Below are 24,356 nucleotides of genomic sequence, written 5' to 3' on the forward strand. Positions count from 1 at the left end.
GCTGAAAGAGAGGACAGCTTTGCCTTTCATTTGTTGTTAAACATGACTAGAACTGCTTATTCAAAGGCTGTTGAAGAGGTCGTGTGAGTGTCTTGCCTCGCCGTGTTTGGCTCTCTGTAGACTCCTTTTAGTAATGTTTGCACTGACATATACAAAGTCAAAATGATTCTGTATGTCCACGAATATAGGAAAGAAATAAAGAAATAAAACAAATACTGAAGGATGCAATCCACCTCAGTAATTTTTTCCTTTCTTTAAGTGTGACATCTTTATGCAGCAACAAACTTTTAGAGTCGTACCAAAGGGTGTCTTCAGGAATCTTTTGTACAAATCCTCTCACCATTTTATCATCCTTCTGTGTTCTGGAGTTGTCCCAGTACCATCCATTCTCTTCTTACATTGTTTTTAACTTGTGTCTCATATTTTCCCCATGTGGCTTTCCAAAGTAATGCTGCCTGTCTTAGAATTTACAAACTTAAAGGCTGTTGATATTGACTATGCTATTGCTTTTCTTTCCCTCTTTTTTTTTTAAACATTTTTCCCACAAATGAGCTTCACCTTCGCCACCCATTTGTGGTGATTGATTGTAGAGAGAAGTTAAACATTACAATAAAATCTTTCTAACCTAATGTGTTTGTCTCGTCTGTCTCTAAAGCCTCTTCCAACCAACCCCACAATGGGAGGAAAGGCCCATTTTCTCAAATCTGCCTAAATGTGTAAGTGGCATGCAATGTGCAGATTCAGGGGGATCTTTTTTCATGCTGTGGGAAAGAATAGACAGCCAACCAGAAAGAGCTGGTTCAGAAGAGAAGGGGATTCAAAAGACATCGTGGACTTCCAAGAAGAAATACAAGCTATCATAAATACAGCTTGAACTCTAAGACAGTTCATTGTTATACTAAGAACAAATATTACATATGTTGTAATAAATACAAAATAATAAAGCTTGCTTATTTAAAAGAACTAAATCTTGTTTCCTTCTTCTTCACTATAGGTTTGTAACACAACCACGGATCGTAAACACGCAGATACATCTCTGGAGAAATATGTCACTGAGCCCGTAATGAACATTGTGAGTGGCTTCTTCAATTCGCCGTTTTCGGATAACAGCACCAGCCTCCAGGTAAGGAAAAGAGAGACAGACAAATATGTAATTCAGACCATTAATAAGATACCTTCTGTTAGTCAGATAGGAATGCTGTTATCTTTACATCCTCCTTTAATTTCTCTGTCCCCTCTCATGCCACTGACTAGCAGTTTAATTCCTCTTTAAAACACTCACTCTTAATTTTTATCCCTTACAGCTCTGAACCATCAGGCAGCTCAATATGGTCAGATTTACTCCTAGTTCTTGTATTTTATTGAAGGGAGTATCTTTGCAGGCTCAAGGTCTATCTTTGTGTTTGTGTGAGAAAAACGCTTTGTCTTATGACAAAAGGGACACATACCTGAGAAGCAGGAATACTTCACTGCCCTTCTGCTCTGTACTCTATTTGCTTGATATCAGTGATGATCTGAGGAAAAATTGCATGATTTGGCCTTTTTAGGGGTGCAGCATTGATTTCTGTTCCCTCCAGTCCTGAATAACAGAGAAAATTTAATGGAGTTGTCACCTGAGTCTACAAGCTAAAAGCTTTCTTGCATGTGGTTTACCCTGTGTCAGACCCTAGGGCAGTTGTGGGGAGATTCTAAAGGGTAAAATTCCATGTTTATCTTTTTGTTTTCAGACACACCAGCCTGTTTTTATTCAGCTGCTGCAGTCTGCTTTTAGAATTTACAACTGTACCTGGCCAAACCCAACACAGAAAGCCTCAGTGGAGTCATGCATCAAGACTTTGGCTGAAGTGGGTAGGTGTCAGGTTTAGCTTTCATTATTGTTCTCTGTGCTTTAAGATCAGACTTACTTGAGGTTGAACAGTTTTTAATTTGACTCTGCCATCCTGAAATCGTGACAGTGGTGATTTCGGAAAGCCCACTTTCTGAGGCTAAATTCTTCCTCCTTTTATAACCCATTCAAATCTGTCCCATCAAATAGGGTTGTTAGGTGAAACCTGTAGGTCAGAGAGATGTTTGCTAAGTGAGTGATGGTTGAACTTCACCTCAAGCAAGTTGTGATATTAAACCATGACATAAGCTGTGAGAAAACCTGGGTGTTTCCTGTCGTGATGGGCTATGTTTGCACAAGCTGTCAGCAGTGATGTATAGCAATTGTGCATTGGAGAGCACCCATCATTTTTCCTCTTGGTTCCTGGGAGATGCATTTGTTATTGTCAGTTGCGGTCCTCGGCTTGTTCAGGTTTTGTCCCATCAGGGAGTTGGGGATGGAAACCACAGTTGTGCCACTCCATAGCTTCTCCGCTTACTCCTCACCATCAGAGCCACTCATTTACTGCTGCTACACAGTCAGCCTTGTCAGGGGAATACTGCTTTGCAGTGGCACCGAGACCAAATTTAGTCCTCAGGGCAGCTAATAAGCTACATGCTTTCAAATAAATTCAAATACCATGTTAAAGAGGAAGATTTAAAACTTCTTACCTTAAAATAAGAAAGATTATTCACCAGTACATAGCTAAGACTGGCAAAAGCTCATTCTTAAGTGAAATTTGTGTGAATACAATTTGAAAGTCTTCTGCCATGACAGAAAAAAAGATTATTCAATACAGTTTCTGAAAGTCGTTCATTCTAATTACTTGTAGAATAAAGTTTTACTCAGTGTGAATGAAAACTGAGTAAAGGCAGAGATACCTAGAAACCAGCTAAATTCTATCGTTGATGCAATTTTTAAAAAGTTTTAATAAGTAATGATAAAACAATATGAGAAGGTCCCTTAACCATCTGTGGCATTGTAACAATAGGCTCTAAATTTAGATTTTGGAATAGGTTTGCAGGATTATCATTTAACATTTTAGCCAAAACATCTCATTAACTTTTTGTGTGAATGAGAATAAGCAGTTACCTAAAAACTTAGCAACCTTCGATTGTTTTATTTGTTGTGCAAATGATTTAATTATGGATCCATCTGGCAAGAGAACTTTGGAAGTTGAAGACATTTTATTTCCTTTACGCTACAGCTACTACAGTCTCAAATAAAGCTCTAGCCCTACAAATCCTTGTTTGTGTGTTTAATGCTTAGGTCCCTGGGCTCCTCTGGCACTTCTGGAAAGAGTCATCAATAAATTACTTCCTTTGGGAGTTTGAGGAAAGGGGGAAGAAGTAGGGCAGGTGAGACTTTTTTTGAGACTGAGCATGCCCTATTTGTTCTTCTAGACAGCTCAGTGTCTTCATTTCTGTAGAGCTACACCTAAAATAAAATTCTAGCTCAGAGAGGTCGCTGTGTTATCTCACCAAGATAAGGGTATTTGGAGATACCCGAGCATAGTCCTGAGACAGCCAAGCTAAACTCGTCCTGCAGCAGCCTGACAGGGAAAGCATGGGTCACCTTAATGGGCTGGCACATCCAGCTTCTTGGCCAGGTGCACCAGCCCGTGAAAGGGCTGGTGGCCTTTGGTAGGTCGTCTTCTGTGTGTCTATTGTTCCTTGGGGAGCCAAGAGGAAAGCCCGAATGCAAGGCATGGCTGATGTCTGGAGTTTTCTTCAGATGTGTGACTTTGTTCCCTATTTGATGAATTTATTTTCTACCTCCACTGTAGTCTTTTCTTTCATTCCTTCTTAGGTTTTATAGAGATGTATAGACTTCTTTTTTTGTAAGTATGCTCTTGTGCTGTCCTGTGGGTCCAACCGTCTTGCTACTCTGGCTTCCCACCCACAAGACCCCAGCCATGCCTTGGGTACTGTCAGGTGTGGCAGAGTAGAGCTGAGCTGCCTGTGAAGGGCATCACTCCATGTCCTCCTGTGGGACTTCCCTTCAGCGGTGGCAGGGCAGGGAGGCTGGGCATCACCTGGGGGTGCCATGGGCACTTTGCCAATTTCCTTGTCTCCATCGTAATAACTATTTAAGGATTCATCACTAATGTCAATACTGAGCGTGGTAAAATTGTACTGTGTTGTGTTAGCAAATTACCACACGTTGTTATTTGGTGTTTTGTTTTGACAGTGCAGAAAGGGAGTATAAGGGCACTGGTCAGGGGGGTTTCCCCAAAAAGCAAGTTAGCCGGGGAAGCAGCTGAGTTTTTTACAAGCATCGCTGTGCAAAAGTTGGGCTGGCTAGCTGAGGGTTTTAACCACTGGTGATACTCAGTATTTTTAGGCACAGTGCAAAACACGGCTTGCCTGGGCTAATTGAGTAGGGCTGCTCTGCACTGCTGAAAGCTTTGGAAAAACTGCCCCAGCTGGGATTACCAAAGACTTGTAAAATCGAGATCTTTTTGTGATTACAGTGCATGCCTGGTGCCTTTCTCTACTGGGTGTTCCACTGCAGAAAATGGTGCTTCTCTCTGAGAAGGCAGAGGCTTCTTCCATGGTATAAACAGGGCAGCCTTTTTTTGCCTCGTTTACCGGCTGTGTATGTGGACTAGGTTTGGATTTTGGCTAGGCATCTGTGAGTGCTTCTTCTGCCTTTTTTGGGTTGGTTTTTTTTTTGACTTGAGAGTCTGACAGCTTTAATGTTAGGGCCTTCATGTTTCACAGCAGGGTTTAAAAACAAACCTCTAGAAAGATTTTGCCTATATCAGAGAGATAGAGTATTGGACAGATTTACAGCAGGGACCAAAGACTTGATGGAAAATAAATGTAGTATAGAGTTGAAAGAACAAACATGATTTTTTTTGTGTGTGTGTCGTAGCCCTGGATTTAGAAATGAATCTCAGCAGGAAGAAAGATCATACACAGATTTCCCAAGATATCAAAGCTCCATATAATAATGCACTTTAAAAAGAGCCATTTCAGAGCAACTTTAGGCAACAGACATTCTGCTCAGTGCTTACTAGTTTGTTGCTGGCAGGTGGATATAAGTATTGCCTCAAGAGCTTAAGATCATTACATCTGTCTTCTTATGAGCACTGCAAGAATGTGCATTATCTTCCAGGTCAACAAAAGGATATGTTGCAGAAGCTAATTTCTTATAACCCTGGTACTTCAACTCCACTTGACCACTAGGGAAAAACTTCATAAGCTTTTCAAGCTTCACTTGCTGCTTTGTCTCCAGGCAGTTGTCTGCCTCCAGTTCAGCAAGAGGCATAGAGGCTTGCTTGTCTTCAGCAGATCCCTCTGTGGCTCCAAGAGATTTGGAACATGAAGATACCAACTTGCATCAGGTTTTTGTTGTCTGGTAAACATTTAACTACCTGGAAGGAATAGAAGCACTTACAAAATAATATATGTATATTAATGTGTCTTGTTCATATGGATTTCTGAAGCAGATTGTCACAGTAACAAGAATTAACACATTACACATGTATCACTTCTACTTCTTCTCTATTATTACATAGGACTGAGCTTTTGCTTGAGAACATAGTCAAAAAAAAAAAGAATTATCAAAACGGCTTCTGTCTCACTGGTAAAATAGCTACAAATGAAATATGTTTAAAAGGTCCCCTGATCTTTGTGAAAACAGAGGAATTAAGATGACTAACAGTTTAATTTATTTCAAATGAATTCATTATCAAAGGACTTTCAGTTCCTACATTTTCTAATCTTTGCAAGATTAAGAAGGGTGGAGGCCAGTCTCGAAGTTTGCATTTTAAACCATGTACTAAAATTGGGGAATGTCACTGCCCTCACAACTTAAAGATCTGGATTATATATCTTAAATTGTACTGGAGCAGGGCCTTTCTCCCAGGGCTGACCAGTCTTTCAGGACCAATGCAAAGAACTGTCTTTGCTTCTTAATTAAGCGGTGATTCTTATATCTTCACCCCCGAGCACCAGTTTCCTCTTCTGTTACAAGGTCAAATCTAGTTGTATTATACTCTTGTCTCTGTAGTATTCATTAGCTTTCTCCCATATGTTTTTACAAATTGCATCTTCCCTCTGATACTGCGTGTGTATCCCAAGGATGTAGTATGTGCATGGCTGTGCTATTACCACCAATAATGAAATAATTGGAATTTCCCAGATGAGCAAACAGTGGCAGATAGGAACCTGCATTTTGTTAGACTATTTCTCTTGGCAAACCTTTTAAAAAAATATCTGTTAGCAAGCCAAATTACATTAGTCATTATCAGATTATACTCTAGGATGCTGTGCAGGAGAAGCAAAAGGAGAATCCTTGTTTCTATCCTACAAAATTGGAGGCGAGTGGAAACTGGAACAGCTACAGAGGAAGTACTACTGTGATGGTCGGGGGAAAGGAGAACTGTATCACCAGAAGAGACTACAGGAGCCCCAAGTGTTTTGCCTAGCAAAACCAAGGCCTGTGTTATTGCTCCTTAAAAGAACCTAGGAAGATAAATAGTCGTGAAGAAGATACCTTTAAGCTAAAGGACAGTGCTGACCCTAAAACAACTGGACATAAATTATGCTAGGCTGTAAATAGCCTAAATAAATTTAGATTGTAAATCAGAGGTTTGGAACCAACTTTGGAAGGATGTTCTTGGTCAACAGGCCAAGAGAAAATGGAGGGAGGAGAGATGGCAGAAAAGCTAGCTTCATTTCAAATGGGACTTGATACGTTTTTCAAAAGATACAAAAGAACATGGATTGTCTGTAACAGAGAGCAGATAGTCTGAAGGAGTGGTGAAGTCCTTTCTACTTGAGTATTTATTCCGCAGTTTCAGCTCACCAATGCTCCTTTGTACAGAATCAAAAAAACTCTCCTTTAGTGCTTCTTGACCATACTTTTATGTCCTCTAAAGCCCTTTCCTTTTCCCTGACAGATTACAAACAGGAAACATTAAACATAGAACGTAGATTACTTTTTAATGCTTCTTTGGCATTGCTGTGTGTATTTTAATGCCCGTACAGATGAACTTTCCTATAACAATTATTTTTTTAGCCCTGAAAATACTTTATTTCACTTCTCGTTTGAGTTTTAAAATCTTTTTTCCATTTTATAAAAAGCTAGACCTTCATTTTCAATTTTTAGTTCAAATAAAATAATTATCCTGTTGTTACTTTTTTGACAGCAAGAAGAATACATTTCAGATGAAGCACATATTTTATTCTATTTTAACTGTTTGTGTTTCCCTAATTGCAAGAAAAATTCAATGATGATCTTTTTACAGACTGATAAATATTTTAGTGTAGATTTTCTGCTGGAAGAAAACATCCAAGTGAAGGGTACAAGATTGGCAGTCTTGTGTCTTGTCTACACAAAGCTTTTATTTCCCTTAAAAAGTCTTGCTGTTGCTAGCATCAGTGTCTCGCCATCCAAATGCATTTGCTAAGCAGTCAGGAAATGATTAAGGAGCTGGAGGGGCTGATTTATGGAGCAAAATTAATTGAACTAAATATGCATTGCTCCGTTAAGTGACAACTGGGAAGTATGGGAGAACATGATATAGCTGTCTGCAACTACCAGAGAGGCATAAGCAGCAAGGAGAATAAAGGCTTCACAGCCAGGTACAGCTGTGGCTTTTGGTCACCCAGATTGTCCATCATGCTCCTCCTTGAGGCACTCTAAGGGGTGAAACGCCTGCGAGTCTCCCAGAAATCCCACTCCAGGGATGGTTCAGGGTAGTGCAAAGTGCCCTAAATAGCTGTGAAGCCCTTAAATACTATTGTATTTTGTAGATACTACAAAAGCTAATGGAGTGAAACTTAAAATTAGGAAGCAGTAGGTGGGAATATCAATGAGAACGGCAAGCTTCCTTATGGCAAGATAAATTACTCTGAAGAATGGGCTTCCAAGGAAAATTACGGGCAAGGGCCACTTCCTGGAAATCCTTAAAATTAAATTGATCGAAGACTCAGGTAGGCAGTATAGGGAACGGAGAGTGCTTCAGCAAGCATTCCTGAAATAGGCCCTTTTACTTTCAATTTCTGTGCTTCTGTGAAGAGAACTACATGCAGGTAATGTGACAAAATACGTCTCAGCCCATTTCAGCCCTTCTGTTAGCAGCTGGACTGTGCTCTTGGGACTTTGGTGGAGCCTAGCTGACACGTAGAGAGCAGCTTGATTTTTAGCTACTTGATTCTCGACGTTAATGTTGCCCTTTTGTTCTGAGTCCCCATCTCAGAGTACTTTTTCATCATTTAAACAGTAAAGGAGAGGAAAGGTGCTGATGCACCAGATACACACAGAACCATCCAGCACAGAGCAGGACACTTTACTGTGAGCTGGCTGAGTTTGCAGCGCTGTGTTGCTCACCATTGCCACGGGTACCGTTTGCTGGCTTGTCTTGGCTCAACTGTGGCTGGTGCTGATAGCCTAATTGTGAGCAGCAGATTGAGAGTTAGTCCTGCAAAGGATTTCCCTGCAAATTGCACCTCCTCTGACATTGGCAAAACAGTGTAGTGTATTCAGGGTGTTGATCAGCCCTGTGCAGGGGGCCCTAGATAGGAATTGGGCAGTATATAAGCCTGCACTATGCCCTCCACTGCAAGGCAGAGTGTACCTTAGCTGAAGACGTACTCTAGTCCATCCTGGTAAGTATTGTGCTTGATACCTATGGTACCAGCTTACATACAGCCATGGAAGATGCTTTTCTCCCCAAGTTTACTAGTCAGATGAAAGACAGAATTTTACCCCCTCCTGGCTCCTTTGTCTACTAGCTCTAACCCTACTTTGCAAGTTTGAGTGCCGTCCAAAAGTATTTCTAAGTGGAACAAAAATAAACATGCTTTTAAATATTTTATGTTCATACTTTAAGGGAGATTGACACATTTTGAAGAGGAAAGCAGCCTACAACACCTAAATTAAAAATAAATATTTATGTTCACATTTGTTCATCAGCTTTCCAAAATGTAAAAATATGTTTCATGTTGTTTTAAATAATGAAATGTGTAACAAATGAAAGATAAACTTTCTACAAGCTGCAAAGAAATAAGAAGACAAAGGCTTTGTTTATAGCTTAGACTTCAACAATGCCCTTTGACAACCAATACAAATCTTAATTACAAATGGAATTATACATATAAGAACTGTTCAAAACAAAGGAGTTTTTTTTTTTCTCTCACCCCTCTCTCTGGTTTTCTTTGTGATAGTTTTAATTAGCTGCAACTCTTTGAACAATCATAGTCCTTGACTGCTCCTCAGACACTGATGGAAGTTGTTAACTTCAAATGGCATCTATAGGACTGCAGAAGTCTGGGTTTTACTCTGAACAACATGCTCCCCATTGCTAAATTTATTCTTGAATATATCAGGATTCTGCATACATACCACTTAATTGAGAAGTGAGCATTGTCCAATAACATTCCAGTGATTGACATTAGGACACAATAAATTGGATTAATAGGCTGCAGCACCCTGCCCACACTGGCAGAACTTTAATAGACTTCTGTAATAAAATAAGCAGCAACAGGGCAAATATGTTTTGAAAAATAACTCAGTCAAATAATATGGAAAAACAATCATTACAAATAATGGTCAGTCATACATGGTGTTTTCCTCATGACAATCAGGAACCTTGCCTTCAAAACAGAGAGTGGAAGGGAAAAGTCAATTGCCAGTGTGGAAACTGCTGTACAGCTGCTGCTGATTCGTATACAGTTGTGGGGAAATGGTCTTCCCATCTTGACCTAAGAAAAAGGTGGCTTTTTTTAAAAATTCCCTATGGCAAACTGCTCAAAAGAAGGTTCCTACCTGAAATAAAGTAAGAGATTTCTTTTCTATCCCAGTTAAGCAGCCTAATCCACAGGTGGAGGCCCAGGTCCAGCATCAGGATCATAGAATCATAGAATGGTTAGGGCTGGAAGGGACCTTCAAAGGTCATCTAGTCCAACCCCCCTGCAAGGAACAGGGATATCTCCAACTAGATCAGGTTGCTCAGGGCCTCATCCAACCTGGCCTTGAACGTCTCCAGGGATGGAGCATCCACCACCTCTCTGGGCAACGCCCAGAGGATACGCCCTTGCAGTGGGAAGCGAGGTGGGCACCCTGCACATGCAGGAGCTATTAATGGGATGAGGACACGCATGACAGAGCACTCTTGCCATAGTCTGTGAGCCTGGGGGCTGAGATGTCACAGCCAAATTTAGGTTTATAATAAATGCTGCCATTATAATATAGTATTCGGGGGAAGAGAAAGTTTCTGCCTGGGATCTGTGAGTCATTGTGCTTGGCAGCACATGAGCCTTCATTCATCAGAGCTGTACACCTGGCTCGTCGCTTGCACGTACTCCTGTGGGGTTGGATGCATAGGCTGTTCAGGAAAGAAGGGCATCTGTTGACTTCACAAGTTCAGGACTTAAAGTTGTATATGTTTTAAGAACTGGGAGGGAGGGGTGGAATACTTTGGATGCCTTCTGCTACTGTGGAAAGTGTGCATGTTATTGCAGAATGATGGGGAAATGCCTCAGAGAAATGTCGTGCAGAACTGTAATATAGGCAAATGCTTTTTTAAAAATTCACCTTGTTTTTCAGTAAGGAAAACTGAAAAATAGTTATTATTAGTCATTACTGCAAATGAACTAGAACTGCTTCTCCATTTTACTTCTAAGTTTTTATTAAACATAAACTGTGCCATGGAAACTAAGTGAAATGATGTAGAATACAAAGCCTAATCACTGGAACGTGACCTAATATTTCAAACAGAGAGTGCTGCATTGATCCGTTGTTTATTTGTTGAATTTCAGATGTCTTATGTTGAGACATAGAAGAATGTCACTCTGATCTCCAGTGGAAGGGAGAGATGCAGCTAACACAACGATTTTCATGGAGGAGAGAGCAGACAATCATAGAATGGTTTAGGTTGGAAGGGACCCTAAAGATCATCTAGTTCCAACCCCGGTGCCATGGGCAGGGACACCTTCCACTACATCAGGTTGCCCAAAGCCTCATCCAACCTGGCCTTGAACACTTCCAGGGGTGGGGCATCCACAACTTCTCTGGGCAACCTGTTCTAGTGCCTCACCACCCTCTTTCTAACATTGCCTTTCAAACTTCCTTTTCAAATGACAGTTTGGGATGCAAGTAGTTTAATATTGGATACCCTGTAAGAATTTTTGCAAGTCTTTCCTCAGTTTTTTTTTTCTCTGATATTCTCTCTTTTGTTACTTCCTGCCCCTCAAGTCTAAAAAAATAATATGCATTTTTTAAACTGTTGATTGAATTTGTTTAACTATCAGTTATACTATCACATGTTTATTAACTATTGGTTATATTGTAGTGGCATCCAGGAACTCCATGGTTTAACAACCCTATCTGTACAGGAAATCGAAGGGAAAGAGGAGAAGAGACAGTCTTTTTCAAATTTAATCTGTATGCACTTGGTTTCTCAAGGTCTTCGCAAGAGAAATATACAGAAAAGCAACAAATAGCACTTGGGATAAATTGACTAAATGTGCATATGTCCACTAGAAAGAATAATTTTTGAATTTACTTCTGAATAGAGTAAAACTAGGTGTTGAAATAATAATGCACACTCTTTTTGTTACTCTTATTAATATCTTTTTTTAATTTAGTAAAAAAAAGTATTTTAAAAATAAATGTCTGTACCTATTAAAATATGTACTGGAAATGATTCTCATCTCGTTTAAAGTGGTGTAGCTTTCTTTCTTTAACTAGATTATGTTTCTTTTCTACCAGCTTAGGTTTTTAATCCTTATTTTTAAAACCTGTTCAAGTGAGATCCCCCTGCCCCTTAACTTCAAGAGTATCAGGATTTTGCATGCCATGATCTTCATAAGATTGTAAAGTTTTTACCACTGTAAATGTAAATGGCTTGCTTTTTTCTTCCTATTAAAGCAAAGAACCGTGGGATTGCAATTCCAGTGGATTTGGACAGCCAGGTCAACACCTTGTTCATGAAGAGTCACTCTAACATGGTGCAGAGGGCAGCCATGGGGTGGAGAATGTCAGCCCGCAGCGGACCTCGTTTTAAAGAAGCTCTTGGTGGGCCTGCCTGGGATTACAGGAATATAATAGAAAAACTACAGGTACAAAAATAGCAAATGTCTTGGGCAGTAGTTGTGGTAGTGCATTTATCTAACATGTGCCAGATATGGAAAACACCAGAGGTAGAGAGACTCATGGCATTGTTAGGGCTGGATTACAGCGACCTTTGCACTTCTAGGTGAGGGGAGCAGAAGGCTCAGCTCTTCTCTGGTGTCTGTTCAAAGAGAAGCCAACATGCAGGGCCTTTTGATCTGTGATCTGGATTCAACTTCTACAGAAGTCAGTAGAGAGGGGTGGGAAGTATGCTCTTTTCCTCGAAGTGGTCTGCAGAGAAGGATCTCCTTTCTGCCTTTTCATGGTCACATGTCCCGTTTTGACTGCTGAGGAGGTACTGGAGGTTTCAGGAGCCATTAGGTGAGGTTTGTGTCATTGGAGATCGCATATAAGATGGAGCTCACCTTGTGCACATTGTGCTTAAATAACACTAAGATTTTATGAACTAAGAAAACAGCAGGACCCAGGCAAACGGGCTCCCAGGAGGAGCCCTAAACACCAAGGAAGCAACACCTCAGGTGATACGCTAACATCACGTATGATAAGCAGTGTTTTGTCCGCACACCATCATCCTGACTGTTGCTGAGTGTTTTGTGAGCACTACTGCAGAGCAGAAATTTGAAAGAGAACAGCAATATAGATAGAAATGGGCACCTTCTCTCCCTTGCCCTGCTTGAGGAGTGGCATGAAGAAAGGCTTGAGGTTGCTTTACTCTCACCTGGGTTAACAAGGGCTCTTGCAACTGGCTATCAGGAGTAGGTCAAATAGCCCATTCGTATGTGGAGTATTCTGCAACTTCACAGTGATGTTCTTCTAGTTTTCTTGTTGTTATGAACGTTATGAAAGTCATTCTTCTTCTTTCTTCCCCAGGATGTAGTGTCTTCCTTGGAGCAGCAGTTCACTCCCATGATGCAAGCTGAATTTTCGGTGCTGGTTGATGTGCTGCACAGCCCAGAACTTCTTTTTCCCGAGGGGAGCGATGCCAGAATAAGATGCGGTGCTTTCATGTCCAAGTAAGTGCTGTAAGGAGAGGCCTATTTGCTCCTTTGGAAAAGATGGCAGGGAGTTAAAATTTTCAACAGCACTTACCTCTGATTTTCAACAGTGACTTAAGCATGTAGGTGTCTGAGTTCATATTGAAAGCTTAATCTGAGGTCTTTTGCTGCATGTTTTATGTTTCTCGGCAGTTTAGGAGTCTGGAGAGGCACAGAGAGAGAGATTGCTTGCCTCGTCTGCCTAGAAATGGGATGGTAGTAACTTGTTAAAATAGTGGCAGGCTCAGCCAACTTCTGTTTTCTTAATGGGCTACTTTTGCTATTAAGCTTCTTCAAGTCTACAGTAGAAACATAGACTTTCCATGTTAGCATTTTCAAGAATTCACAATGAGGCAGGGTGCTCAGGGCTAGTGTTTTTTTGTTGAGTTTATTTTAAAGTGCCAACGGCTCTTTTAAAAATACATTTCACTGGCACCCCTACCTGGTCTTGAATTATTAGATGTTTTATTTGCAGTCTGTGCATTGGAATAGTCTCTTGCAGTTTTTTTATTAGTCCTCAAGTGAGATGCCCTCCTTGCCCTTGAAAAACTATAATTTAAACAGAGGTAACTTGGGGGAAATGAACACATTTGGCAGCTCTCCTGATTCCTTGGCTTTTTGCATATTCTGCAGAGGTAGCGTTATAACAATATACTTTGTATGTTTGGAAAAATGAAGGTAAATTTTAAACTTGTCCCATCCCATGCCCTCTGTCCAAATTCCTGTTCAAAGTCAGCATCAAATCAAGTCTAGGGCTGCTGGATGTGACCCATGTAATGAAATAAACAGTTTTCTGTTTTATTTAATTAACTTCCATGGCAAAGGAAGGCTTTGCAGAGCTATGCAGAAATCCTGAGATAAAGATGTACCTCTTTGAAAATATTGTTAGTACTGCAAGCTTGAGAGCTGCATTGTTTTGGATTCGTAGCTCATGAAATTGGTGAAGATGATCATGGGACAGTCCTGCACAGTGTTGCTACTGAGCCCAGCACGGTGTTAGTGCACTAATCCCTGAAAGTATTTAAAAGACGTGTGGAAGTGGCACTTAGGGACATGATTTAGTGGTGGACTTGGCAGTGTTAGGTTAACAGTTGGGCTCGATGATCTTAAAGGTCCTTTCCAACCTAAATGATTTAATGATTCTATGACTCTAACTTAGCAGTGATCTAAATTTAACCAGTTCTCTTGGGTTACGGAGTGCTGGTCTAGATGATGCAGTGTCAGCCCTCCCAACCCTGTTTCTGATGACTGTGATTTAGGACCATTAATGATGCCATCTTTCAGTGTAAATCAGTGGCCACAACGCCTTTGCTGTACACTGATCCTAGGCCATAATTTCATAGATTTCATAGATTTCTAGGTTGGAAAAGACCTTAGAGATCATCGAGTCCAACCATCCCTAATCCCCATTAAACCATATCCTCAAGTAGCTCATCCACCCTATTCTTAAACACATCCAGGGATGGGGACTCAACCACCTCCCTGGGCAGCTTATTCCAGTGGCTGACAACCCTTTCAGAGAAGAAATACTTCCTAACATCCAACCTGAATCTCCCCTGACTAAGCTTATGCCCATTTCCTCTTGTTCTATCACCCATCACTAATGTAAAGAGCCCTTCCCCTAACTCCCCACCATCTTTTCTCAAATTTGATGAACACTGTTCTATCCACCATAAGCCAGCACTGGTACTGAATTAAAAAACCTTGTCTAAGGCCTTCAGATTTCCTCTCCCCTTCTGTTCTCACAAACGTTTCTCCAGCAGTGTGTGAAGCAGTGCAAGGACATGCTGCGCGCAGAGATAGAAAGGCTGCTTCTGGTGTTGGCTTAAGCTGACTAAAACCCAAACTCCCATTGCAGTCATAGTTGGGAGTCAGAAACATACCTTGTTTTCTGGCTTGAAGCAGTCTTGTAAAGTTGTGTGAATGTAAACAATGGTTATGTTTCATCCAAATGTCTGCATAGCTGAACACTTCTATGTAAGGTTTTTGGGGATCCTTTTGGCTGGATGCCATTTGCTAATTATATAGTAAGTGTATTGTAACCATCACAGAAGTCAGAAGGTGTAAAGGGCGTAGCTTTTAAAGTTAGCAAGGTGCATGGCAAACATTAGTTACCATTAAATACAGGTTAAAATAAGTTACCTTCAAATAAAGAAAGGATGAAATAGCAAGTTTGGATCTTAATCTGGAAGTGCTCATAAAAAGTGGATGTAGAATTCTGCCTTCTGTATGGGCAGTAAGATATGCAAATTGACAACAAAAAACTCACAGCACCTTGAAAGTCCCATTTCCTTTTTAATTATGATTTCTCTTGTCTACTTTTATTTCCTTTCCTTGAGGAAAAATATAGTGACAGGCAATTTTTGCATAAAGAAATTGTAGTATGGCTTAGCGACGATGTGCGACGCTCTTTAAGGTTTAATATTTTACTTTAAGGTTGATTAATCACACAAAGAAGCTAATGGAGAAAGAAGAAAAGCTCTGCATTAAAATTCTTCAGACACTACGAGAAATGCTTGACAAGAAAACTAACTTTGCGGAAGAGGTACTGCTACCATTTTAGTATTAAATATGGAACTAATAGCATGGTGCTAAAATGTTGGCTCTAGGACAGTAACAGACTCTGACGTGATTTCAATTTTGTACATGTTTTAAAGATAACGTGGTGTCTTGGGAACAATGGGGTAAGGCAGAAAGTAAGATTGGAACAAAAGAAACTATCTGCCTTACATACATAGTTTTGTATCAGGGACTTGACAGGAGTCAAGGCAAGGAAGATGAAATGAATGAGCAGTAGCAAGTATATATGATTATTATATATTGGATATCCTCTATTTCTGGAGGCTAATCGTCTTATGTCACATCTGAGTTTATCATAAAATCAATTAGAAATATAGGGATTTTTAATTGCAAGTGTACCGTTTTTCCCTGATGCCAGTGGTGCCAGACTTCTGTACTCCATACACTTTTTAATGCTTGTTAATGTGTGCTGGGAATATGTAATGTTTAAGCAGAACTGCCAGTTTTGGGGAGAAGTGACATAGTCTGTACTCTGTAAGTGTCGAATTATTTCTTGCACTCCTCTCTCTCCCCTTATTGCCCAGTTTTCTCTTGCAAAACCAAGTTTTTGAAATACCTCTTTCATTTTGCCTATGCCTTTGGGTATCAGTAGCTAGATTCAGATTTACATGTCAACTGTCCCTTCTTTTTGAGCCTGTCCCTGTTTGCCTTGTGTGGTTTCCTCTTATCCATATTTCTGAGTATTCCCCAAGTTCTTTCAGTATTACTCACTCTTAAATATGAATCATAGAGCTATTATCTAATCTCTCAGTGCCGTCATTTTCATTTGTTCACAGCTGACATGTTTAGTCAAGTATGTTCATGGGTTTCACTTTACTTTTAGAAAAAATACTGATTACAACCTAGTGTCACACTCTTTCACTGTCTTAGGCGTTTACACCCAAATATTTTCAGATGTCGAAGTAACAGAATGAAGCTTATTCATGATGTTGTACCTGGCAAAATTATCCACCATTCAGGCATACTAGCTATGAGATTCAATCTTAACCCCATTCTAAGCTGAAGAAAAATAAGGTCTGTGGTGATTGAGATGCCCATGCCTATTTCTGGGTGTTTGAGATTTTAATTTTAGAGTTAAATATCTTGGTCCTGTCATACGATGTGATAAAGTACGAACACATTCTTTTCTCTTTTATGCTAGATGAGCCATATATTAGAAATGGGAAATACTGCGTCTTTGTTTTGATTGTATATTGCTTGTTTTGATTTCAACATATGGACATGGGAACACACCACCCAGGCTTCTAAGCAACCTACTAGTAGAATGCATAAAAAATATCTCAAGGCAGAACAGTGAGATGAAGACCAAGGCAGCAACAGCAAAACATCAGCCTTGCTCTATGCAGAACCGACCGGTGCATGCAGAGCAAACCAACCTCCTCTTCATCTCCTGCAAAGAATCTAGCTTGAAGAAAAACGTGGTCAGGCCTGGACAGACAGAAAACTTTCTTAATGTCATAACGAGTTTCACAGGTGAAGCAGGATGATATCATTCTTAATTATTATTCATACTTATTGTAATAACTTTCTGGGTCCATAATGCCACTGCAACACGTGGAAAAAACTAATTTGCTTTTGTAATGGCACGCTATGATGAACTTTGCTAAAACTCTCCAAAATAATTGCATAGACCCACCAAAAGTTATCATCATCTCAGGACTACAGGGGCAAAAAAAAAAAAACCAGCAGTACTTTAATGTATGACTTAAAACAGGCAAACAAACAATTTGCTTGTTTTAAATGCTCTTTATACCCTGTTGTGGATGCTGATAGAGCCTGACTGAGTGAAGTCACAAGAGGGAGTGTGCTCCATCGGTATGCAGGGGGTCTTCACCCAGCCAGCCTGGCCCCTGATTCATTGGAAGTGTATGCCCAGACCCCTCACATGACCTCAACGGTCTCCATAGGGCATGGTGGGTGGAAGGAGCTGTTTGGGAAAAAGAATTTCTCCCTTGTGCTTTCTCTCGAGTCCCATAGATTTTACACTGAGGAATGTCATGAATCAGTGCAAACAAACAAATAAGTAAACAAGCATGTATGGTTTGCAAGTGCTTCTCCGGCTTGCTGCTCTTATGAGTCATTGTTCATGGGTATGGGCTTCAGAATAGTAAAAATAGCACAATGTCGAGCCTTTTGTGCATGTTTCCAGCTTTTTTTGAACTGTGATCTCACTGCCTGCAAAGTTACTCAACTATATTATGCAGATACTAAAAAAATTATAGTAGTAAATACATAACGGTAATACGAGAACAAAGCTACAGAGGGACCCATGACATTTTGACAGAATGCCTGAGTTAATCACCCATCGTAATGTATTTTGTGTGATAGATTTGACAGAAATGGTAAACCTCCTGTTTCTGGAGACTCTTGCACTGAAACAAGGGAGAAATCATAAAATAAAATTTCTTCCTCTCTTTTTCTCTTCCCTTTACCTCTCACAGTTAAGATCGAGGTCTGGGAACCTTGCCTTCTACTGTCTTTATCTTTCATTTGACCACTGGAATGTAGCCTGTTTCATTGACGGAACAGGAGGAAGAGATAGCTGTAGGTGCTTATTTCACTGCTCTTACGCCTGTTTCTGTGTCCACAGTCTCAACTCTACTGTTGCATGTCCCCTTGCTGGTGTGTTTCAGGGCTGCTCGTGCTCTCCTGGCTCCATCCTTGGTTGCCCTCGCAGGCAGCCTTTGAGGCAGCGCTTGCTTGCGCAGTGTTTTGCGTAGTGCCGCAGCATCTAATCGTGTTAGGAATCAAAGTTTAATTTCAGAAGTTTGATTTAAGTTATATAAATGACACATAAAACCTCTTGGTCATTGATTGGCTTTCATAAGTAATTGTGGGTGATTATTACCATCTCCCGGGAATTCGACATTAAGTTCTAGTCCTATTTGTATTGATTTAGGTAACTAACTGGAATGAAACTTGACCTACAGCCCCTCTCTTACAGAAAGCTCTTCCAGAACAGTGTTAAAACACTTGGATAAAGCAGTGTGTTGAGGAAGTCGACAGTACCTCTGTTCAGACAGTTACTATGGTACAGATAAAAGCCTACTTTAGACTGACTGTTGAAGAAGAGAAACAGAAGAGACACAAAGGACTGCATTTGGACTAGATCTGCCCCATCTATGTTTTTTTGTTGTTGCTGGCCATTTTTAAACCCAGAAGGATCTTAATCTGGAATTTTTGAAATTTTTAGACAAATCTTTTTTTTGGTTCTTCACCATAGTGCTTGACTTCAGTTTAATTTCTGTGTGAATGCTGCCTCTAGACCTACTTCCATGTCTCAGTTTGAATCTGGGTATCATTTTCAAAAGCATCTGAGACATGTCGACCACTGATGTGCGCTCACTTTGCAAATGACTGGAGCAGTTTAAAACATTAGCATTATCCTGCTGCCCTGCTGAAATTGACTGTCTCCACAACAGAGCTGGGGGGCCAGGAGGGGTGAGTCCTTCCAGCTGCTTCAAACAGGGTTCAGAAGCTTAAATTGAACTCACCCTCAGTGAGTTGGATGAAGTTGTTGAACTCTGACTGGTGTTCATATGGCAACTTCTTAACCCAGTCCAGCTGCTGGCACATCAATGCCTTGGACAGGGAGTACCTTCTGATTTCCCAACTGTTCTTAAATGAGGTCAGCATCTCTGGGGGGAAAAAATACTATCTCTGATAACGTGTATATGACAAGTTTAGTGTAACGTTCGTTATTGGCTGATCAGAGTGTTAATGGATAATAGTATAGAATATGGCAGAATCCAAGCCTGCATACCCTGCCAACAGGTAGTTCCTAAGGGAAACACTATTATAAATAGATTGAACCCTTCACTAAGGGTTACTTGTGCTGCAGAACACAGACTTTATACTTTTTTCCTGCTTTAGGTGTTGAACTACAGTATAAATAATTGAAAACTGTGTTTTTAAGTGTCAGTAGAACAAAGACCATGTAAGCTGCCTAATTGTCAGAAATAAGTAGTTGTGCTTTTTGCCTTTTTTGGAAAAACTCATGAAAAATGTTGTCTTGCTCTAATATAGCTGCACTAGCTTCGTGATTTAAAATCATAGAAGTAGCTTTGTAGCCTTTTATTCTGAAGTGTTAATGTTTCTGCATTCCACTGTAGATATGGAATGTAAGCTAACCCCTTCTCTTTGTTTTCAGCAACAGCACCAAATATACATGTGAAAAAAAAATAGTATGGCTTTGGTGTAAATACAAATGTACTTTATTCCTGTGAGAGGTAGTCCCTGTTACAGCCAGTATCAGCTCTTGGTCATTTCGTGCCAGAAGACCTAAATCTTTTAACGCAAAGCTGTTGACAAAATTCCAATGAGTTTGTCAAAAGCAATAGTCCAAGTTCATGAATGTATTGATCTACCAGTCAAGCTGAAACCAGTGGGAGCTGCAAGTCTTTTTCTGCTGAGAGAAATGGTCTCAGTGTGTCTTAGAAGCCAGGAGATGTTGCTGCGAGACACTGCAGTGTCCCAGCGTTGCAGCTCTTTGATTCAAAGACATTCTCAACTTAAACTGCATTCTATTCTATAGCCTCATCTTTTCAAGATGATTTTACTTATTTGTATCTGCAAATTAGGCAACATTCAGATGAATAGCACATGTAGGTAAAAACAAAAGGGGAAAAAAGAGAATAATTCTGAATATGTAGGGCTTGCTGCATGTATTATACCTTTAAAAGATGCTTATTTTAAATGGGAGGAAGAACACAGTCCAAAATTCCTTTACTTGTGTTGCTACCTGCATTTTGGATTAGTGGCACTGCAGGCATTCTGAAGAATTACATTTAGTTTTTCACCCTTTCTGCTGTCTACTTGTACTCATTTATAAAAACGCCTGTGCACAAGCCTGTTTTTTCCCGTTGTCAATAGGCTGTTCTCCTCACTAATCTCAGAGTGGCTCTAAGGTAACAGGGGGTTTGAAATACTATAGGAGAACGTTTAAGCTCAATGCTCTTTATATTGAATTTTTTAAACAATCACTTGAGCGTTTCAGCTGGTAAAGGATGTTTTTGCAGTATCCTGCATTAAAAACTCTCTCCTTAGGAAAACAGCCACAGTCTGGGGAACACTGGAGTTGCAGGGAAGAATGTTTGGTTACCTCCAGCAGTGCCAGCCTGTTTGCTGTGGCCAGCACGTACTTCTGGTACGGTCAGGAAGCCACTGTTGTGGCTTTGTCATGACAGTTAAGTGATGAAGTATGGCAGAAAGTTCACACGCTGCTGGGACAAACCCCTCCATCTGTGTGATGGTTTACGTGAAGGTGGGGGTCTGTTGCAGAACCGAAGCCTGCACAGATTAATCGCAGTGGAGAATTCAAGCTTGGCTATTGCTGTGAATCCTCTGCGCCCGCAGTTGTGGTGCAGGAGCGTCAGAGCTTTCAGACACGCAAGACTAGACACTAAATGTGGTCGGACCCTTAAAGCGTGGTAATTCCTCATTATACCCATATGCTGACATTTTACAAAGCGAAGAAATACAACCTACAGAGAAACAAACCAACGCAGTTTTACTTCCCTCCCCTCTAGGCTTCAAGCTGGAATAATTAAGCAAAGAGATACTGCTGTTTGTACTAGCTAGGTGTTGTTAGCCATAGTGCTTAGTGCCTCCGGCCACCAGCAGCTACGGCGTGGTGGTGTTGCTGCCTGTTTCTGGTGCTTTGACATGTGGCGTCAACTGGACCGTTCTGAAGTAGCATCCCTCACCTTTGTGGTATCTCTCCTGTAATGTGCATCGCTCGGGACTGAAGGAGAATACTGCTGTATGGGGTGGGGGACGTCCCCTCAGATATTCTGCTGTGTTTCCAATCACGTACATTTATAGAGAGATTTATTTTGCTCCTAGTGCAAAAACCTGTAAGTGCAGCTACTCAGTATATGAAAAGCATGACTTCTTAAGCAGAGATGTTTTTTTTTCAGTAAGTAACAGGTCCTAGATATTGGCTCCACGTTTGGACCAACATCTGCTTATGTTTGGAAGCCTGTTCAAAGCCTTTACTTGGACCATTTGTGAGATCCTTGTAGTGGTCAGTGTCAAGGATAGTTTCAGGAAGAGTGCATTGCTCTTATTGACCTGGACAAGAACGTTAAACTGAGAGCCTCATGTATTGAGGACTGGTAGGAGACAGCACTTCTGACCTCCTATGAAGCGTAACATCCTGATCTAGTGAAAGACAAGAGCACCTTAATCTGCTGTGGTGGGAGTGAAGCACATGCATAACTACTTTGCAGGACTGGGTGCATTCATGATTTTGCCCTCTCTTTAATATTTATAATTGTTCACTGTGATCCAAATATATTATTTCCAGAGACTTTTGCTACTTTTAGCTCAGCTGATAGTTGAATGAGCAGTGATGTTCACTGATACTTATTATTCTTTGTTTCAAAACCTTGTTTTTTTGTTTGTTTGTTCTCCAAGTCATAAACAACTCTAGTGGCAGGCTGAAAAAACACATGGTTGTAAACACATTTCTTCCTAAAGATTGTAGCCTCTCAGCAGCTTATAGTTATCAAATTTTCAGAATATGATACATTGTTATCCAGATTTCTTTCAGAAATATTAAGCCCCCAATCCCGATTGATGAATTGTTTTGGAGCTTGGATCATCTGCCTTTCTTGCATATAATATCTTTCCTCTAAAGGAGCATCTGATACTGTAAAATATTTTTTTCTGTCGATACTGATTTAGACAGCATCAACCAAAACAGTAATAAACTGTAGTTGCTTGTTCCTTGCTCTGAACTTCAAATGACCAATTTCTGCTCTGGAATTTCCTCTTCAGACAGTGCATGTGACATAAGGAGGCTCCTTATTTTCCCCTTCTTAAGGGCAATCTTTAGAACAGCAAACCAGCAAGATGATCTTAACTGCCTGCCAACTGTTTGGCATCCCTCTCTATTAATTCCTTACTTAATTAATTCCTTAATTAATTCTCTATTAATTCCTTACTTAATTAATTACTTCTAGTTAAAAACAAACGGAAAAGAGTGCAAGAGAAGAGGAGCTGTTTAACAAATGAAAGCTTCATATAGCTCTGAATATGTTTAATCTCACTTTACACAGGTACAAAATTCGTGGAACTGATGAGGATCCTTTATGTGAACAGCAAGAGTTGGATTTTATTTTTGTTATTGTTTTGAATACAGATGGGATGGATTTCACTAAAGACTTCAGTTTATCTATAAGTTAAATTCCATGCTCACTATAGCTATTTGAATCAAATTCTACATCCTGAAGGCATCAGGATCAATGTTTTCTTTCTGTCTGATTTTCTTTAGATATTTTTAAATCATGACTAAAGCAGCCAAAGATTTTTAGGAATTTAGTAGAAGGTTCTAGCAGATGCTAGGTTGGCCAGGGGCTAGGTAAATGACCAAAGGTGTGTTGTAGGTTAATATGTAAAATGAGTCAGCAGTTTTATCATATGGCTCACATCTCCAGGTGTGTGGAGTTCTGTGTAAGGATATGTTCATATGCATAAATATAAATATTTATTTTAGATGATTTATTCCTATTCCATCTCTTTTTTTAATAAGCAGCATATTACCTCCATGGCGGAGTCATATTAGAAGATAAATATTTGAATGTGCATTCTGTGTCCTACCATATTGCTTTGTTTTTAACAGAGTAGATGTTCTTGCTTAGAATATAAAGTGTCTGATATGCGTTAATGCTCTCAGAGTTACTTAACATGAGGGAAAACGTAATTCCCATGGCCACTCTAGTTTTCTAGTGATTGGTGCTTGTTTAACGCGTCCAGTTGACATCCCAAGAGGCCTGTGTCTGTGCCTATCCACAGAGCAGGAGCAATTCACACGGGTGCAATAGGGGTTTCCGTACCCTGCATGTCCGACGCTGGGAGGAGCTGCACTGGGGTGAGAAGGGGAGTGCAAAGGAACACATGAATGAGGAGTATGGGGAGAGAAACAAATTGCAGGCATCCTGAAGTTTGGGGTAGTTGCAGTTTTTCTTGTGAGTTAGGAGAATAAAACTGCATAAACCTTTTTCCTGACTGTGAGCCTGGAGGATGTTTCTCCCCACACACATCCCGCTGCCTTTTAAGTATTAGTTGCTATACGGAAAGTCCACATTTCTGAGAGTTTTCTGTATCGCTGCTGGGTAACATTTATGATTTTTTTTTTTTTTTACTGGTGAGCACAGAGGAGTGCTGCAGTATCGCAGAGACCACTGTGTGGCAACTGTGGACTTTTCAAAAATGTCTCCTGTCTGTGGGAGCAGGTCAGCTGCTGCTGCCGCCGCTGCTGCTTCTGCACAGCTGAATTCCCACAGCAGTCAAATGTCTGCAGTCGTGGAGGGGGCGAGAGAAAATGTCTCCTTTGGATTTGAATTTCCTTGGAAGGGGAAAAAGCTTCTTTTGTTTTCTGTTTTGCTGCTGTTGTTGACGACTGTCACAAATTTGCTGTTGCTTTATTTAATATGTTTGAGCAACAGCCCTGTTTGTACTTTGCAGTTGCACCAGAGATAGCAGTGAGCAGAATTCAATGCATTGTATTAAGGATGGCCAATAAATATTTATGATAGACCTAGGGAGCCAGTAATAAAAATGAAATCGGCATGATGCCACTAGATCCAAATCTTTGATCTCTGTTTTAAGAGAAAATACAATAAAGCAGGGGATAATGGACTCATTATAATGGAATGGTTAGTTATGGTTAGTTAGGGCATTGTGAATAGGTGGTGTTACATAAACTGCTTCAGTCCAAGATTTGTGATTCAGAAAAGTGTTTCAGGAACCGAGTTTCTAAAAAAAACCCTCAGTTTATGATATTATTT

General features: G+C 40.3%; 1 protein-coding gene across 1 annotated transcript in view; it reads left to right on the top strand.

Moving 5' to 3' along the window:
* Nucleotides 1-24,356, top strand: part of ITPR2 (inositol 1,4,5-trisphosphate receptor type 2) — a 261,956-nt gene that overhangs the window by 129,054 nt on the left and 108,546 nt on the right. Inside the window, exons 33-37 of the mRNA XM_086611258.1 lie at nt 995-1,123; nt 1,728-1,848; nt 11,747-11,937; nt 12,821-12,963; nt 15,421-15,529. Of these exons, the coding sequence (XP_086467384.1) occupies nt 995-1,123; nt 1,728-1,848; nt 11,747-11,937; nt 12,821-12,963; nt 15,421-15,529 (693 nt within the window). The remainder of the gene's footprint in view (nt 1-994; nt 1,124-1,727; nt 1,849-11,746; nt 11,938-12,820; nt 12,964-15,420; nt 15,530-24,356) is intronic.

The sequence above is a fragment of the Tauraco erythrolophus genome, chromosome 4, assembly GCF_009769465.1.
Source record: "Tauraco erythrolophus isolate bTauEry1 chromosome 4, bTauEry1.pri, whole genome shotgun sequence".
NCBI classification, from domain to species: domain Eukaryota; kingdom Metazoa; phylum Chordata; class Aves; order Musophagiformes; family Musophagidae; genus Tauraco; species Tauraco erythrolophus.